The 17,762-nt window shown below is 47.0% G+C and overlaps 1 protein-coding gene across 1 annotated transcript in view; it reads left to right on the top strand.

Moving 5' to 3' along the window:
* Rasgef1c (RasGEF domain family member 1C) overlaps positions 1 to 17,762 on the top strand; it is a 62,359-nt gene that overhangs the window by 28,143 nt on the left and 16,454 nt on the right. The window contains exons 2-5 of the mRNA XM_051180826.1: positions 14,141 to 14,323; positions 14,466 to 14,588; positions 15,658 to 15,795; positions 17,387 to 17,587. Coding sequence (XP_051036783.1) covers positions 14,147 to 14,323; positions 14,466 to 14,588; positions 15,658 to 15,795; positions 17,387 to 17,587 — 639 coding nt within the window. The 5' untranslated portion in view covers positions 14,141 to 14,146. The remainder of the gene's footprint in view (positions 1 to 14,140; positions 14,324 to 14,465; positions 14,589 to 15,657; positions 15,796 to 17,386; positions 17,588 to 17,762) is intronic.

Raw genomic sequence — 17,762 nt, 5'->3', positions numbered from 1 at the left:
TTAAAAATCACATTCTCTATGTATTAGGTTTGTACAGAGGAGCAGAGCCAATAGAATGAGTGTGTGCTAAAGGGGGAATACAGGAGTTGGGGGGGGAGGAGAATGGGGTGGAGGAAGGGGTAGTGGGTGTGTTAGCCAAAACTAAGGAGGCATTAAAGAAACCCTTTAATTAGCAAGCTAGTTTTAAAAATACTTTTTAAAAAAGAAATTTAAATGGAATTTTACTGCAAGGGTGGAGAATGCTACCCCCAGGAGACATAGGTCATTAGATAAGTGGTTTTTGCTCAGTTCCTGGGTGCAGTCAGTCATGGGAGGAGGTGCTGATGTCAGAAGCTGGAGGCAGCTGGTCACATGTATCGGAACCAGGAATCAGGGACCAGAAATGCCCTGGTCAGCTCCTTTTTTCCTAAGTTCAATTAATGGGGTCTTCATGGTGAAAGGGAGACTAATTCACTCAGGTTGTCCTCTGATTTCCATACATGCACTATGGTGTGCACACGCATGTGCATACACACACAAACACATACACACACTCAAATATTTATTAAAAATTAAAATATAATGTGGATGCTATATCCCTGGCTGCAAAAAGCAACTCCAAATAAACATAGCTGTGCACAAAATTAGTATGCTAAAAACTGTGCAAATCTAATGAAGGAATCAAAGGTACATATAATTAGAGAGGCACACCATGTTCATGGATGGGAAAACTCAACATCGTAAAGATATCAAATATAAAACTCTCCCAAATAAACCCACAGATTTGAATGTCCCAGAGGTGGTGGTGGTTGCTTGTTTTGTTTTTCGTTTTTACAGATATAGACAAGGTCATTTAAAAATGAAATGTATGAGTAAAAAAATCTAATGACTACCAAAATACAAGTATAATAAACAAACATGTTTATCACCATTCCTCAGTGAGGTGAAGGGAGCTATTTATTGTTAGCAGCAAGCTGCTCAGCTCTGAGCTGCTCTGGGTAACACGGGTTCCAAGACTTGCCGGGTTTTTCTGCCCGTGTGTGTATATACCCACTCCATCTGCTTTCAGTCCTTAGGACTGGAGTCCAATGTGTGAACCTGGAATGCAGTGTGCTGAGCACAAACATCCTTTGCCTGAGCTTCCTGCCTGGTCCACAAAGATCTGAACTCTGGTGCTTAAAACTCAGGGGTGGATGTTAACCCCACGGTGTAGGAAGAAGAGGAGAGGGATGCTGGGGGCTAGAGACAGTGAACAGCATCTTGATTTTTTAAGAGGAGGAAAGTGGGGCTTGTGAGTAGGAATCCAGGAAGCTAATGACTTCCTATAATGTTCCTGTTTCTCAGCAGACCGGTACGAGGCCCAGTTACCTTACCATTCTTTCTAGTCCAACAAGGGAGATGAGAAACAATCTGCCCAAGCCACACAGCAAGTTGGTAGTCAAATAAAAACACAACTAACAGTCTTCTATTCCCTGACTAGTTTTTCATTTCAGATGTGTACCTTCCAGGTGTCCAGAACTTTCTAGGCTCTGGGATCATGGCTTTTTATATGAGAGACCTTGTTCCAGAGCTCACAGCCTTGTGGGGGAGACAGAAGAAATCTGTAGAGACTGTTTGAGGGACCTGCAGAACAGGTTTGCACAGTGTGAACTGAGAGGTCGTCTCCAGGAGACAGCATCCTCCAGAGCTCTGGATGATAGGGCATCAACCGCAGGAAGTGAGATGGGGGCTCCCAGCAGAGAGATGGGCAGCCACATTTCCCATGGAAACTGCTTTCATTGCCTTGAGTCCACTCACCTGTCTGGACAGTATTTAACTCCCCAAGGTTGCAGAGGGACCCAGACCGAGGAAAAGCCCTCTCCTACCTGCCACCAACACTTAGTCAATCGTTATTCCTGTAATGTCCTCTCCCACAAGCCAAGGAACGTTTGTCTACTCTGCATGCTGTATTTGACCTTTGTAATATAGTGTACATAAATACAGTAGAATTATTACTATAATAAATTCACATATCCATGGTAAAAGCACCTAAAGTCTTCTGCCATGGTGAATTTATAGTATACAGAAAGCTGCTGTTGTTAACTATAGTAGAGAAACCTTCCCTGTGTCCGTGACATTTCTCCAGGTGAGTAAAACTCAAAGGCCCTGAGAAGAGTTTCCCATTTCTCTGTTCTCTGTTGCTACCCTTTCCCAGGGCTCTGAGTGTGGGCTGGCTGTGGGAGTGGGGACAAAACGGGCAAAGAGGCATGCTGGTAGGGAAGTTGTCACTATTTTAAGAAATTTTCTTCCTTCAAAACCCAGTTTGCCAGTGCGTGCCCCTTTCTTGGTTTTCTGTCATCTGTCTGATTGATACAGTTCCTGAGTATCAATCACCACATTGTGTTTTACTGTAAACAAAGATGCTATAAATATGCATGCAATTGTTTGCAAGGCAAGGAAGAGGGTCTGAAGCGCTTGCAGCAAGCACTTGTGAGTCTGTACTGTGGAGCTGCCTGTTTTTATGGGTGGATTCCTGAGTTATGTGTGAATTACTACTGCACAGAGATCCTTAAGGATGTATGTAGTCTACATTTCTTCCCATTATACTCCTTTCTAGTGGCTCATATTGCATTTCTTAGGTTGAAAGCCACTTTATAATGTATTACTATTACTGTTGTTTCCCAAGACATGGTATCTCTGTGTAACCCTACCTGTCCTGAAACTTGCTCTAGGCCAGCTGTAGAAACAGCTGTAGATCAGGCTGGTTTAGAATCACAGAGATCCACCTGCATCTGCCTCCCAAGTGCTGGGATTAAAGGTGTGCTGCGCCACCATTGCCCAGCATCTTATTTTATTTTTTAATTGTGTGTATATGTATGCATCATGCGTATGTTATATGAGTGCAAGAGTTCAAAGACGCCAGGAGAGGGCGCTGGAGCTTAAAGGTGGCCGTGAACTGCCTGATGTGAGTGCTGGGAACCAAACTCCTGTCCTCTTTGCAGGAGCAGTACATACTATTAATCTCTGAGCCGTCACTCCAACTGTAAAAGCATTGAAAGCTTTCCAGCAGCATATCATTGGTGACAGGTGTGCTGAATGTGGCTTTCCTGAAACAAGGACCCGGCTTTTATGATTAAGCGTAAAGGGTACCCTGGCAGATTTCATGGCAGGCAAGGTTGATCGAGGTGAAGGACAAACATGCCAGGCAGGCAGAGCTTAGTGAGAAGTTTTATTAGAAAGGGAGAGGGGAGAGAAAAGAGTCAAAAGAGACGTAGAGAGAAGACAGAAGGAGACAGGAAAAGTCCTATCTGGCCCAGGGGAGCAGCAGGAAAGAGGGAGGGAATAGGGCGAGCAAAAAGAGCATAAGTAAGCTAAGGTCTTTCTTTTAAAGGGGTCCTTTTCACCTGGGCTGACCAAGGTACTGCCCGAGTGCATTCTGCCAGGTGATGGGGGCAGGCCAGCACAATGCCCGAGTCCTTATACCTGTTCCCAGAAGCAAAGCTGGCATGGATGAAGAGGAAGCTGGAGCTGTATAGACTAGTGATGTGGATGTGGGCAGCCAGCTTGAAGGTCTTCCACTAAAGGAGCCAGGTGGGTGAGCCTAAGTGATGAACTCATAGTTTTATGTGTCTCCAACACAGGCTAATCCATCTATTGTGGGGAATCAACCCCTGACCACAGCCTGAGGAAGGTCATGAGACTCGGCCACAGCATGCCCAGGTGCCTGATAGCAGATGGTACCCATTCGGAAAGCCCCAGAGGCTAACAGGGAAGATGCTTTGTCCGGGCATCTACCCACCGACTGTGCTTCCTCTTTCTGTCCTTTTGATGGACAGTGCCATTTCAGAAGCAGAAAATGGCCATCGTAATGAAGTCCAGCATATTACTGCTTTCTTTATAGGATCCTGCCTAAGATCACCTTGAGTTTTCTTTTACATTCTCTTCTAGAAGTTTATAAGTCTGTGTTTTACATTTAGATCTGCAGACCAAGTTGACTGAATATTTGTGGAGAATGTGATGTGTCTCTATAGTCAATGTTTTCTTTCTTACACATCTTATTTAGTATGGTAGGGGAGGAGGGGACACATGTATGTCATGCATGTAGAAACAGAGGGCACCTTGCAGGATTCAGTTCTTTCCACCCACCATGGGAGTCCACAGGGATAGAACTCAGAACTTTGGGCTTGGCAGCAAGTGTCTTTACTCGCTGTGCCATCTCGCCAGCCCTAGGTTAACTTTTTTGTGTGAGCATATCCAGATGTTGAGTCACTCATTGCTGAGGTGATGTATTCCTTATCGTGTTGCTTTTGTTCCTTTACCAATGGCCAGTTGACTGTATTTGTGTGGGGTCTGTTTCTGGGCTGGCTGGTCCTTTTTGTCTGTGATTTTATGCCATGCCCGCGGCCAGAGTACTGAGCTGGCAGAGGGTGTCGGGACTGAAATACTTAACAGACTACCACGAGAAGTGAAGAGGAAGCTGCTGCCTTTTATTACAGAGAGTAATGGGCTTATATACCCATGCCAGGGCATAGGCTAAGCATAGGAGAAAATCATGCACCACCCACACCTGGGGTCAAGGCATGGGCACTGCACATGGGAAAGTTATGAGAACAACCTTGTTTGATCAACCTTGAGAGCACGGGAGTTCTACAGCTGGGTGGGGAGGAAGAGAGCTGTAAGGGACAAGTACTTAAATTTCCCAACACTTTTAATGGTGCTACAGTGTTGATTGCTGCTGATTTAGAGAAGTCTTGAAACCAGGGAGTTTCAGTCCTCAAGTCTTACTCTCCACCTGGCTGTGTGATAACTGAAGACAGAAGCCCTGGGAGCGTGGCCTAGGAGGGCAACAGTATTAGCTTCATATTCACCAGATGTGGATGAGGGTCTCTCCCTTTCTGCTCTGCTGAGGGCATCCGCATTGCTCACAGTCTTCTGTTTCCCCCTCAAGTTCTGCAGACATGTCATTGTCATCTCAGGAGCAGACAATACAGGGCAGCCCCTTCCCTCTGACTATTCCAGCCAGACGTTGAAGATGTAGCCCACAGCTGACAACTCTGGCTATTGTGAAAGATGCAGAAGTGAAGCCGTGACCCTGAGACTGATCCACATGTGCCTCTTCCTGGAGCCTCTGTCCAGAGGAGGCTGGCTGCTCTTGCAACTGTCCTTTATCTTCAAAGTATGGTCAAGTGAGACATAACATTATGGCCAGTAGTGGATTGCATATGCAGAAGAAGATTACCACTCCATCATGTCATAGTGCAACACACTGCTTGCATATTCATGGTGGTGCTGGTGGTAAAATTACCATGCTGCTACCCCATGTAGAAAGCATGATTAGCCATGCATCGCCCTCGATGTATTAATTACTTTTCACATCTCTGTGACAGAGCATCTGAAGGGAAGCTGGACCTGTTCTGAATCACTCCTCTATCAGCTGCATGGCAGTGTGGCTCCTATCTGAGCAGAGAAAGTACAGGGGGCTCATGGTGGCACCATCTGAGATCAACAGGCTTGCATGTCTCTGTACCTACAGCCTTGCTGCCTTCAGCACACAGACTGGCTCTGGTGCAGGTTACACTCTGAAACGTCTCATGTTCCTAGAATCTCCAAAATCCTGGGGGTTCCTTACAACTCAGGCTTCTCTTTAAGGCATCATAAACAGTTCATTCAGAGTTCCATGCAGGGGATCTGACCCTGCTACACATGGCCTGATTTCACGGGCTTTCTTTCTGGAACATTGATTCACAACTCTGCTACTCGTCATTGCCTGCAAAATTGGCACCATGTGAATTTTACCAACCTTTGCTTCCGGCCTTGGTCACGGCTGCAGTAGACTGCAAATGCCTACATGGATAAACCAGGGGAAATACTTCTGTTGTTTGAGCAATGTATCCTAGAGGTTCAATTTTCCCAGACATTCTCTTTCCAAAGAAAAGTCTTTTAAATGTGTTTGTAATTTTACAGCCTGAGTATTCCGTGGGAAGGGTCTCGGCAGCAAAACACCTTTCCTATTGTCACAGTACAAACTGTACAGTTTCTCTTTGACAACTATTTCTCTCTGACCCGCATGTCTGCAGCTTCAAATGCACTCTTTTCTTGGCCAAGCTGCACATTTTTACATCTTTTTGCTGTACTTTTTTCTTTTTCAAAATTATCTCTGCATATCTAGCTAAAAGCAGCAAGTAATAACCATGCTGCAGCCTGGATGTAATACTGTCTTGAAATATCTTCAACCAAACCATTTAATCCATTACTTTTGACCTCAGCATCACCTACATTTTCAGACACTGACAAGATGTAGCCAAATTTTTTGTCTGAATACAACAGAAATGGCCTCTATTTCAATTCCACAGAGTTGTTATTCCTGTGTGAACCCTCATGAGTATCAGCTTTACTGTCTGCATTTCCATCAGCACTGTGATCTAAGGGAGCTCTCCAGGCCTTCCCTACCCCACAACTCCAGCCTCTTCCACAGTCCTCCCCTAAGCCTTTTGCAAAGGCCTGTGGACCACACAGTCAGGTTCATCATAGCAACAGCTCTACTTCTTGGCACCAGGTTTCTCTATTAGTCACTTTCCTGGTTACCATGACAAAAATGCCTGACAGAAACAACATAAGGGAAGAAAGATTGGTCTTGACTCAGAGCATCAGGGTATTTTAGTCTCTCACAGCATGACAGCATGGCTCCTGGCCACAGGGACAGGAGCTTGTGACCTTACATGGTGACCAGAACAGGGAGTAGAGAATTCAGATTAGAGCAGTGGTGGCCACAACCTTCCCAGACTACCGTTCCTGCTCTGTCACAGTTTCCCAGCTAAGCTCCACATCCCGAAGGTTTGACAATCTCCCAGAATAGCAGCTCTGGCTGGGAGCCAGCTTTTCAAACACTATGCCTGGACGGGACATTTTTAATTTAAACCACAGTGCCTGTTGATGATAATGAACTTGATGATGATGATGCTTGATATCTTGTTTTTCTATTTGTCTGTTAACTCTGTGATAAAATGCCCAGACAGGATCAATGTCAGGGAGAGAGGGCCTATTCTGGACCCCAGTTCAAAGTACTGCCCATCATGGCAGACAAATGAAGGCAGCAGAGCTTGAATCAGCAGATCGCATTTCATGCCGAGCCAGTAGACAGCAATGAATGCATGCTGCGGTTCACTTCCCTTTCCCCGTTTATATAGTCCAGCATCCCATTCAAGTCATGGTTGACACCCATAGTGTTAAGAGCACCATACTTCAATTAATATAATCAAGATAACTCCCACAGGCATGCTTGGAGGCCCATCTCCTAGGTGCTTGGAAATTCATCAAGTTGACAATGCCAGACATCGCCCTAGATAAGAAGTATACCATGTCACATAGGCATAACTTTATACATGCATGTTTATCACTTCTCTTGATTGAAGCACTTTCTCTTGTCTTTGATCTACTCTCATATTCTTTGATCCCCATAGCCCTGAGAGCAATGACATATGTGCATATATGCATACATGTACACACACACACACACACCCTTCATACATAATAGTTTGCATCAACTGGTATAGATTTATATAAGCATGTACCAGTGTTCACAAAATTATGGAATCACCTAATGATGCATTCCGCAGTCATTAATAAATTCATTTCCTGAATCTCCAACAATTAAGCAATATGTTGCTGCATACTGCTTAGTGAGAGTTATATAGGAAAAATTATAAATGAAAGCAAGGAAACCATTACCACAAATGATGCTTATCCACCAAAGGCTAGGGTGAATAGTTGGATCTGCTGGAGGGAAAGGCATGATAAATTTTAATACCAGTAATGCTCATTTTATTAGCTTAGGAAGTAGGCTATCAATGCTTATTTTATAAAAATAATAGTAGTAATAATAGGTTATTATCTAAATTCCGGGTATGCTTATAGAGTCTTCTTTTTTTTAATATGAAGGGGAGATACCAAAAAGACAATTCTCCACGGTCTTCTCCAAACAGGATTCAGGAGTTACCTTAACTGTATAACCTGGGTCACTAGCTCAGCAGGAAGTGGATTCAATACTTTCATTACCAGGACTCATTGACCAACCCCCACCCTGTCTCTAGTCTTCCTGGTATGGGTGTCAACTAGTGAAAAAGTAATTTCTGGAAGCAAAGCAGCATGGTGGGATGGGGTAGTGAGTTTGGGGCAGGTTTGGGGTGAGGGCTGGAAAGATGGCTTGGTGCTTAAAAGCACTCACTGTCTTGCAGAGGACCTGGGTTTTGTGATCCATATGATGGCTGAACTGTCTGACACTCCTGGGGTGGGGCTCTGACAAACTCTGACTTCCAGGGGCACAGGCACATACATGGTGAATATACATATTGCAGGTAGATACTCGGACGTATAAATTAATAATAACAACAACAATAGTGGCACAGTGAATGGAGTCAAGCACGGTGATACATGCCTTTAATCTCAGCACTTAAGAGACCAAGGCAAGTGGATCTCTATGAGTTCAAGTCCAGCCTGGTCTACATAGCGAGTTCAAGGTCAGCCAGAGCTAGACAGAGAGATAACCTGTGTCAAACCAAATTTAAAAAGCATGGTGATTGTGAAGTAGAAACAACTGTGCTTTGCTATGGAGATCAGCTCTTCAAAGAGCGAGTGCCCTTTGACCTAGTGCCTCTCCTCAAAGTAAAATTTAGGAAATAATTGTCAACATGGCTGAGGGTGGATAATGGAGCAGGTAGAAGCCAGCTTTTCCCTCTTTGAAGAGCCCTATTTTTCAGCTACCAACCTGCAGTGAGGCCATTGTGCTCTCTATTTGCAACAACAGATTTCCTACATGTGCCCAAACTCTCTAAAACCACTGCTCTGAGAGCATGGAGATAGCAAGCTCAGTCAGTGGGAAAAGGGGCCATCTGGAGCCCCAGATAAGTCAGCATAGTGCTGTAGGGAGATAGTTCTGTGGCACTGACCACGCCCATTGGGGGGTGGAGCCATGGGCGGAGTGACCTGTGGAAGGAGGTCGGAGGGGGCCAGGAGAGGCGCTCTCTTTCTGGCGTGACTCGGACAGGAGAGGATCTGGTTGAATTTCCTGGTGTTCATCTGTCTAGGTTGTAAGTTATTTCTCCCTGAATAAACATCTATTCGGCCTATTTGTTTATCCTGATCCTTATTTACCGCGATATAGTGCTCCTCTCCCAGCCAGTCCTGTCACCAGCCTCCTGTGGATGAAGCCAGGTGAATTCTCAACTTGGAAAAGCCTCAGGCCTAGCAGGGGCCACAGAATTCTCCAGGCTACAGTGAACAGAGGGGAGTCTTTCAGGTAGAATGAGACATGAACACTCCCTGTTTTTGCCAAAGCAGAAGAGGGGAATCCTAGAGTTTGTAGGGGCTAGACAAGATCAGGAAAGCTAGAAATGAGATGGCATGGTCAAAGCCTATATTCTATCATAGAAAGGCACCCCCCAGCCACCTACGGTGTTCCTATGCAAGTGGGGGAGTTGTCAGGGCTGGGCACTGGAGTCTTTCCCTTGGCTACATCCAGTAGGCCACGCTCAGGGGCATCCTCAGTCCTGAAAGGTTGAGGTGTATTGAGGAGTCCTCCTATTAGGGTGGCCCTTCCTCAGTTCCCAGACTCTGAGCCCTGCTGAATATTTAAGCTGTTTGTATATCTGTCTGCAACTCAAGATTTATCAAGTCCCACCTCACAGGATCAAGGACAGGAGGTTGGTCCAGAGTTGGGAGCCTAGGGATCTAGGGAAGCCCACTAGTCTCCTGCTGGTGACCTTGTCCACTTGCTTACTACTGTGACGTGAGAGAGCATCTAATAAAATAAGATCACCCTTTAAGGATAAAGTGACCAGAAGTGACACAGTTTGTTTCTTACTGAAACCTCTGGAGGTCAGAACCCCACAGGACACAGGTTGCTCCTTGTTCCTGAAGAAGCAGATTAGCAGCCTTGCCAATGCCCTGTGTTGGTTGAGATCCTAAACACCTGCCTCTAGATACCTGCCCATACAGCAGGCTGGGGACTCAAGCATCTTCCCAGAGCTTCCAAAAGCCCTGAGGAGAAAGAAGTATGACTGAATGGGGCCAGTTCTGCAGAAGTAGAAAAGATGGTCAGAATGCCATGAACAATTGTATGCCAACAGTGGATGGAAATTCCTAGAAGCACAAAAGTTATGACGTCCGAATTATAAATAAACGAAGATTTGAAAAAGCCCTGAGACTAGTTAGGGGGTTGGGTTAGTGCTCAAAAGCTACCAACTGAGAAAACCCCCAGATCTAGTGGCTTCACTGTCAAATACATGAAGAAGAACTAATATCAGTCCTTTCAAACTTTTACCAATAATCAAAGGGAGCAGTACTTCCTACCTCATTCTGCAGGACAAGTATTTGGTCTACTGTATGGATCCTGCATTAAAAGAAAACTTAAGGACAATATTTCTTCAGGAATAGTGATACAAAAGTCCTCAGTAATAACAAAACAATGAAACCAGATTTAGCAGTACATTAAAAGGATTATGCAACAGGGCTCAATGGGAGCTGTTGATGGAATGCAAGGATGGTTCAACTGAAAAGTGACAGAGTATGCACGAATTTACAGGAGACACACATACAAGGCATTCAATGCAGAACAAGAATTGACAAAGTGGAACAACTGTTCATGACAAAAATGAGATGACCTCAGCACAGTAAGCAAAATCTATACGGGGGTGGAGGACTGGCAGCTTTTCTGCTCGTGTATAAAATAAGGGGACCCTTGCTGGTACAAGCCACAGAGTGGACTTAGCAGTATAACTTGGCTTGGCCACTTCAGTTATGAGCCAGGTTACAGCCCAAGCACACACCTTTTTTCCCAGCGCCCCTGCCTTGTGATTATTTTCTTTGACTGTATTGCCAAGGATTTTACTGGTGTGAAAGGACAATGGGATATGAAACTCTTGGCATATGAAACCAAATCTTGACACAACTCAAAAGCACGGACATCATGCACCCTTCTCATCCCTTCACTCTAGCAGTATTCAAAGGGTTTCTCTGACATGCCAGCCAGCACTGATTATTGTATAAGTCTCATCTATTTCATGGTCTGTGATGGTTAGTGTTGGCTGGCAAAAGATTCCAGTCTCACTTATGAGGGATTGTCCTGATTAGGTTAGCCTCCATCCATGCCTGTGAGGTGCTATTTAAGATGGGAAGACTCACCCCAAAAGAGACTGCCATCTTTCCTGGGCTCTGGTTCTGGGTTGCATGAAAAGGAGGTGTGATTACCTGCCTTTATTACTCTCCGCTTTGTCACAATGAATGCAATGTGATCAGATGCCTCCAGCTCCTGCCACCGTGGCTTCCCTGCCATGATGAACTGTGAGACAGAATAAACCCTTTCTCCCTTAAGCTGTATTTGCCAGGGTATTTTTTTTATCACAGCAACGATACAAGTAACTATACACAGTCATACTCTAGTTTGGATCTCGATGTCCCTCCAGAGGCCTGTGCATCAAAGCTATTGACAGGTGGTAGGCATTTAAGAGGTATAACATAGTGAGACTCTTCAGGTCACTGAGGTCATGCACCTGAAGGCAACTATGGTAGCTGAGCACTTCCTCTTCCTCTCTCTCTTTCCAGCTATGAGGCCAGTGATTTTTTTTTCTACTAAGTACCCTATCATGGTGTCTCTCTTAACCCAAAGCAATTAGGCCAGCCAGACACTGAAATAAACCATTTATCTTGATACATTGACTATTTCCGGTATTTGTTACTGTACTGTGAAGCCCAATGATGCATCATAAAACAGAGACCTCCTAGAACCACACTGTGCCTGTATCCAGTTCACACACTAAGCCTCATGCCACCAAAAATGCCAAGAGAGAGAGACAGAGAGACAGAGACAGAAACAGAGACAGAGAGCATAACTGATTGCTGTGTCTGTGGAACCCAATAGAGGGTATTGACTTCCTTGAAGCTGTAGTTACAGGCAGTTATGAGTCACGAGAGACTCATATGCTCTTACTGCTGATCCTTCGCCCCAGACTAGCTTTTGCCCTTTTGTAACTGGCGTCTGCTCTTAGCTCAACATCCTCAGTGTTTCTACATTCTGTAAGACATAGCACAATATGCTCCCCTTTAAAGTAGAATAATAACTCATCATACATACCTAGTACATTTTGTTTATCCCTTCATCCATTGATGAGCATTTAGGCTGCTTCATCATTGGCTTTAAAGAATTACTCCAGGACATATAAACAGTGAATAAGATAGTTTTAAAAATTAAAATGAAATATTTTAAGCAACAACAACAACAACAAAAAATGAAACAAACCCTGGCCTGTCACAGAAAGACTTCCCAGATGTGTTGTTAAAGAACCCAAAACTGGACAGTATGGGGGATATGCAATTGTGTGTGTGTGTGTGTGTGTGTGTGTGTGTGTGTGTGTGTGTGTGTAATAAAAGGGGGAGAAATATATGCTTATATTGTCTTTGTGTATAGAAGCTATAAGGCAATAGATAAAACTAATCAAAAAGTCATTCATACTTACAGGAAAGCACATATGGGGGAAGGGCCTGGGACCTCCATGTGCTTCTTGGAAAGGCTCGTTTTTCCACATATGGATGTGTGATGTCCCCGTCACCCTGTGCTCTCCCTCATCCCCTACTCTATAGCTTAAGACTGACACCTGGCTCCTGCCATCTAAGCACATGTTCCATAATCATCCCAGCCTTCACCCACATTGATCAATAGCTCAGGCTTGTTACTAACTAGCTCTTACAACTCAACCCATTTCTATTATTCTATGTGTTGTCCTGAGGCTCATGGCTTTTACTTTATATCCAATTCGGTGTGTCTGACTGGTTTTCTGGCTGGCTGGCATCTCCTCAGACTCTGCCCTTCCTCATCACATCATTCTCAGTTTGGGTTTCCTGATTAACTTTATCCTGTTCAGCTATTGGCTAGTCAGCTTGTTCATTAGACTAATCATATCCACATATATGCACACAGTGTACAAAAGGATTATTCCACGGCAGGGGTGTTGTTCTACAGGTTAATTCCTGCCTTCAGGTTTCAGTGCAATGACCTCTCCAACTTCCTACTTGCACCCTGTCCCCTCTCAGGTCATCCCCGTGGGACACTCCTTCAGCTCCCAGTGTGAACTTGGTGATTTATTCACCTACCCTCATAGACCCAGCATCAAACGCTTGATGCTAAGCCAGGCCCCAAGGTATTCTGGGAGCTTCTCTGTCTCATGTAGCATCCCTAGTCTATGGTTCCTTTCACCATGTGGCAGACTGCTGCCCTGTCCCATGGAGAGCCAGTGTTGCCTCCATACTGTCAATGGCCCTTCTTGGAGAGGCTTCAGGGTGCAGAGGTGGCAGGCATAACACAGGAGAGGGGACCTTTTAAGATCACACACTGGCCTATGGCTCAGGCAGAGCATCCAAGGACTTTAGCACTGTTTTTGGAATGTGTCTGCTTTCAGTCAGACCTGGTAGTGCAGGCCTATGATCTCAGCTGCTCAGTAGGCTAAGGCAAGGGGATCATGAGTCCAAGGCCTGCCTGAACTACAGAGTGCATACAAAGCCAGCCAGCTTGGGCAACTTAGAAGACACTGTCTCAAAATGAAAAGCAGCAAGGGGGCTGCAAGTAGAGCCCTTAGGTTGTACTCCCAGCTCTCTCCTCCAAAAGAATGTGCCTACTTTCCCAGATCCTCATAGTGACCAGATGAACTCAACGACCTTGAGCTTATGGTCCCTAAAGTCCAGTCTATAGGACCCCAGGGGAACAATAGCTTCCAAATGTCAAGGAAGATCTGGGATTGTTCCTGAACCCCTTGTCTGGATCAGGATCATCCCTGAGCCAATCTTTGTGGCCAGTAGCTGGGGGAGTGTGGTGACTATTGAGGACTTGGAAAAACAGCTTTTCTTGTGCATGGTGGCACTGGGCGAATCTGAAACCGGAGGGCTGCTGAGAGTTCCAGGCCAGCCCAAATTTTAAAGATGAGAAGTGGAGGAAGAACTAACTTTATGGAGAGGTTTTCCAGAAAGAGAAGGTTCTAGGAAAATGGACAGTAAAGAATAGGTTGTCCCTGGAGGAGGAATTGACAGGCTATAAGAAAATACAGAAATAAGGGACACTGGCAGCCTCAAATGGACAGTGACAGGCAGGGTCCTCCAGCCTGGAGCCCAGCTCAGGTTACCTCAACTGCCATTGCAGGCAGGCATGCCCCGGACACTGAGCGCCTCCGACATGGTCACCCCGGGCAGCCTCAGCCCACCTCCCACAGAATCCACAGAAGGAGAGCAGGCTGGACAACCCCTCCTGGATGGAGCGCCATCTTCAGCTTCTCTGGACACTCTGATTCAGCACCTAGTGCCCACAGCAGATTACTACCCCGAGGTAGGTGAGCCACCTGGTGGGGGCTGGGTGCAGGAGCAAGCTTGGGGCCGCTGATGGGCCTGGGAATGGCCTTGTGCCTGGGAAGTTGGGACAGGCTGGCGACACACTGTGTCCTGATGAGTTTGTGTGGTATCCTTACCAGAAAGCTTACATCTTCACCTTCCTGCTGAGCTCTCGTCTCTTCATCGAACCCCGGGAGCTCCTGGCTCGGGTTTGCCACCTGTGCATAGAGCAGCAACAGCTGGACAAGCCGGTGCTGGACAAGGTGAGGGACTGGGCAGGCTGGGGCCCCTGAGTGCATCTCTATCCCAGGGCATGACCTCACAGCATCAGCCTCTCTGGAGGCTCTGGTTGCTCTGCCCTCTTAAGCTACCTGAGGCCCAGGATCTGCAAGGTAGGCACCCTTACACCTGTGCCATTTTCCAAAGCCCTGTGAGATCGTATTAAAGCCAGACCTGGGTCCCCAGAGCCTAGTCTGTAGGGCCGTTACCACCTGTGACCTGGGATGGCCCCATGTCTGCTGGGCTTCCATCCAGTTGCATTCCATTTCTGTGTGAGAAGGATGGTTTCTCCATGCCATGGCTCCTCAGACCCTTCCCTTCTCCCTGGCCCGATCCTGTGAGTTATGGTTTTCTACACCTGTGTCAGTCAGGTTTTTGGGTACTGTGGCAGAAACCCAACTTCAACCGGCCCAAGAAAAGGGACATGGGCTTCCTCACTTGGATGCTCTGTGCTGATTTCACCTGGGACTAAGGCCTCGCCTTGTGCTGGCAGATCCCCCTGCATTGTGGTAGGGGAGACCTTCTAACTTTTCAATTGTGTGGAAAGACCTTTAGAGGTAAAAGGTTGAGATTTCGTTGGCCTAGCTTAGGTCCTATGCTCATCTGTGCAGTCATTACACATGAGGAATTAGAATGCTAGGATCTGATTGGCCATCCCTGCGCTGAGTCAGCTGGGCCTGAGCCTCTGGGAAAAGAGAGGGACCCCATGGGAAAACCAAGATGCCCTAACCCTCGGAAAGGGAGAGGCCAGGGATGCTGTAGAAATGAGATGGACCCAGCCTGAAGATGTGTGCCTGCCTTGCTCCTGTCTCCTGTGTGAGCAGGGCCAAGTCAGCACCTCACCCCCCCATCTATCCTCTGTTCTGTTGTGTGTCTCCCCCCTTTCCCCCCACCATGCTGCAGGCACAGATAGTCTGAGGCTTACCATAGCTTCTTCGAGAGCCCATGGTATGATCCAGATGGGCAGAGCATGCTCAGTGAGAGGCTCATGAGGCTCTGAGACCTTCTGGCCACACCCCTCCAAGCGGCTCCTGCTTCTGCTTTGCCTTGCAGGCCCGAGTCCGGAAGTTCGGTGCCAAATTGCTCCAATTGTTGGCTGAGTGGACTGAAACCTTCCCACGGGATTTCGAAGAGGAGTCCACCATCGGGCACCTAACAGACGTGGTGGGCCGCATTGCTCCTTGTGACGAGGTGGGACAGCCAGGGTGGACATCACTTCCCCTTCCTGTATTTTCCTATCCAGGACCTGAGCCCGTTTCCAGCCTCCTCTGGGCTCTCCTCTCCCCACACTGCATAGTACAACCCCTCAGTGGGCCCTCTGGAGCTGATGGAGGAACCAGGCCCTGCATAGCTGGGAGGAAATCCAAAGCCCCGTACCTCTCCCTTCTGTCCTGGCAATGGTAATTAGGTGATGAGTAAGACCCACCAATGGGCTCAGATGGATTGGTGGCCAGGCAATGACTCTCTGACCCACTAAGCCACCTGCAAAGTCTCATATTCAGGGGCATGTGCTACAGAGGCCTCCCTCCCACTGCCCTTCTCCCCATGCAGAGTCAAGCTGGCGGTCAGTGCTTGTGGCCAAGGACCTATAATTTGGGGCAGGAGAAGGGCTTCACAGATGAACCACAAGGGCAACCAAGAGAGCAGGTTCCCCCAGATGCCTCCAGTTCCCAGCATAGCTCCTCGGTCATGAGGAGTGGCGTCATCTCTGGGGTGACGTTTACCACAGGCTAACACACTCAGGGATCTACTCTGGGTTACTGGTTGAAACTCTTGGGATATGTGGGTATCTGAATAAATCCAGGGAGTCCAATGGCATCCCTGTTTAGAAGTAGTGTCTCTGGGGCTGACATGACTCAGTGGTCAAGAGCTGAAGGATGTGAGTTCAGTTCCCAGCATCTATACCAAGCAGCTCACAACTTACCTGTAATTCAAACCCCTGGAGACTGCAGCCCTCTTCTGGTCTTTGAGGGCACCTGCGCTGAAGTATACACACCTACACACAACACATATACATCCATTTTTAAAAATCTTTTCTTTCTTTCTTTTTTTTAAAGAAATAGGGTCTCTGAAGGAGAGACGATGGATTTTTCCCTTGTACATAGAAGAACCTCGTGTCCCTGCTCCTAGCTCAGGATATAATTCAGAGTAGGCTATTGATCTGAATTCCATGTGGAGTGGATTTGTCCTTGCCCTGTTCACAGAGTACATGCTACATGCCCTGAGCTGGGCTGAGCTCTCTTAACAGAGATGGCACATCCTGCCCTATGCAGCATCATTCTAGCGGGGCCCCTCTAAAAGAAGTCACACTGAAGAAGTCACACTGCCAGGGACCGAGGCAGGAGAGTGAGGCCTTTCTGAGCTGGGCTCCAGAAGCAGCATGGTCCCCACTGGAGCCAGGAAGAAACCAATCTTCCAGGCAGGGCCTGTCCTATGCCTTCCCTTCCTCCTCTTCTTTCCTGGCTTGTCTTCCCCACTCCACCCTGAGGCCCAGACAACTGGTACATGTTAGCCAGAGAGGTTCTACCCAAATTATTTCTCAATTCACACTCGTAACCCAGCAGCTTCTCCCCAACTGGTTTTCACTTTGGCCCCAACTACATGTCCAAAGCAGGGTCCTATTTCAGGATGGAACAGGTTCCAGGATGTTTGCGGATACTTGGCCTTGTCCACACACACACACACACACACACACACACACACACAGAAGCCTGCAGCTGGGGTTGAGTTTGGGATGGGGGTATTCAGGCCTGAGCACCTTCTCCCCTCACCCCCACCCTAGACCTATGGGAACAGGATGCATCAGCTTCTACAGGCTCTGCAACAGAAACTGGCATCACTTGGCCAGGGACCAGAAGGACTAGTAGGAGCAGACAAGCCCATCTCGTACAGGACCAAGCCACCAGCCTCCATCCACAGGGAGCTCCTAGGTGTCTGCAGCGACCCCTACACACTGGCCCAGCAACTGACCCATGTGGAGCTGGTGAGTGGGACCCAGGAAAGGGAGCAATTACAGACAGCCAACGCTGCCTGTCTTCATGCTAGCCCAGGGATCCAAGCCCAGTGACCAGGGACATCTGCAGAAGACCCTGGAGCAGTCCCTCAGCATTCTTGGGCCTGGGACAAGAGATGCCAGCATAAGAGTCTAGACTGAGGAC

Source organism: Phodopus roborovskii, unplaced genomic scaffold, assembly GCF_943737965.1.
Source record: "Phodopus roborovskii unplaced genomic scaffold, PHOROB, whole genome shotgun sequence".
NCBI lineage: Eukaryota > Metazoa > Chordata > Mammalia > Rodentia > Cricetidae > Phodopus > Phodopus roborovskii.
The sequence above is the reverse complement of the archived record's forward strand: the minus strand, read 5'-3'. Positions and strand labels throughout refer to the sequence as shown.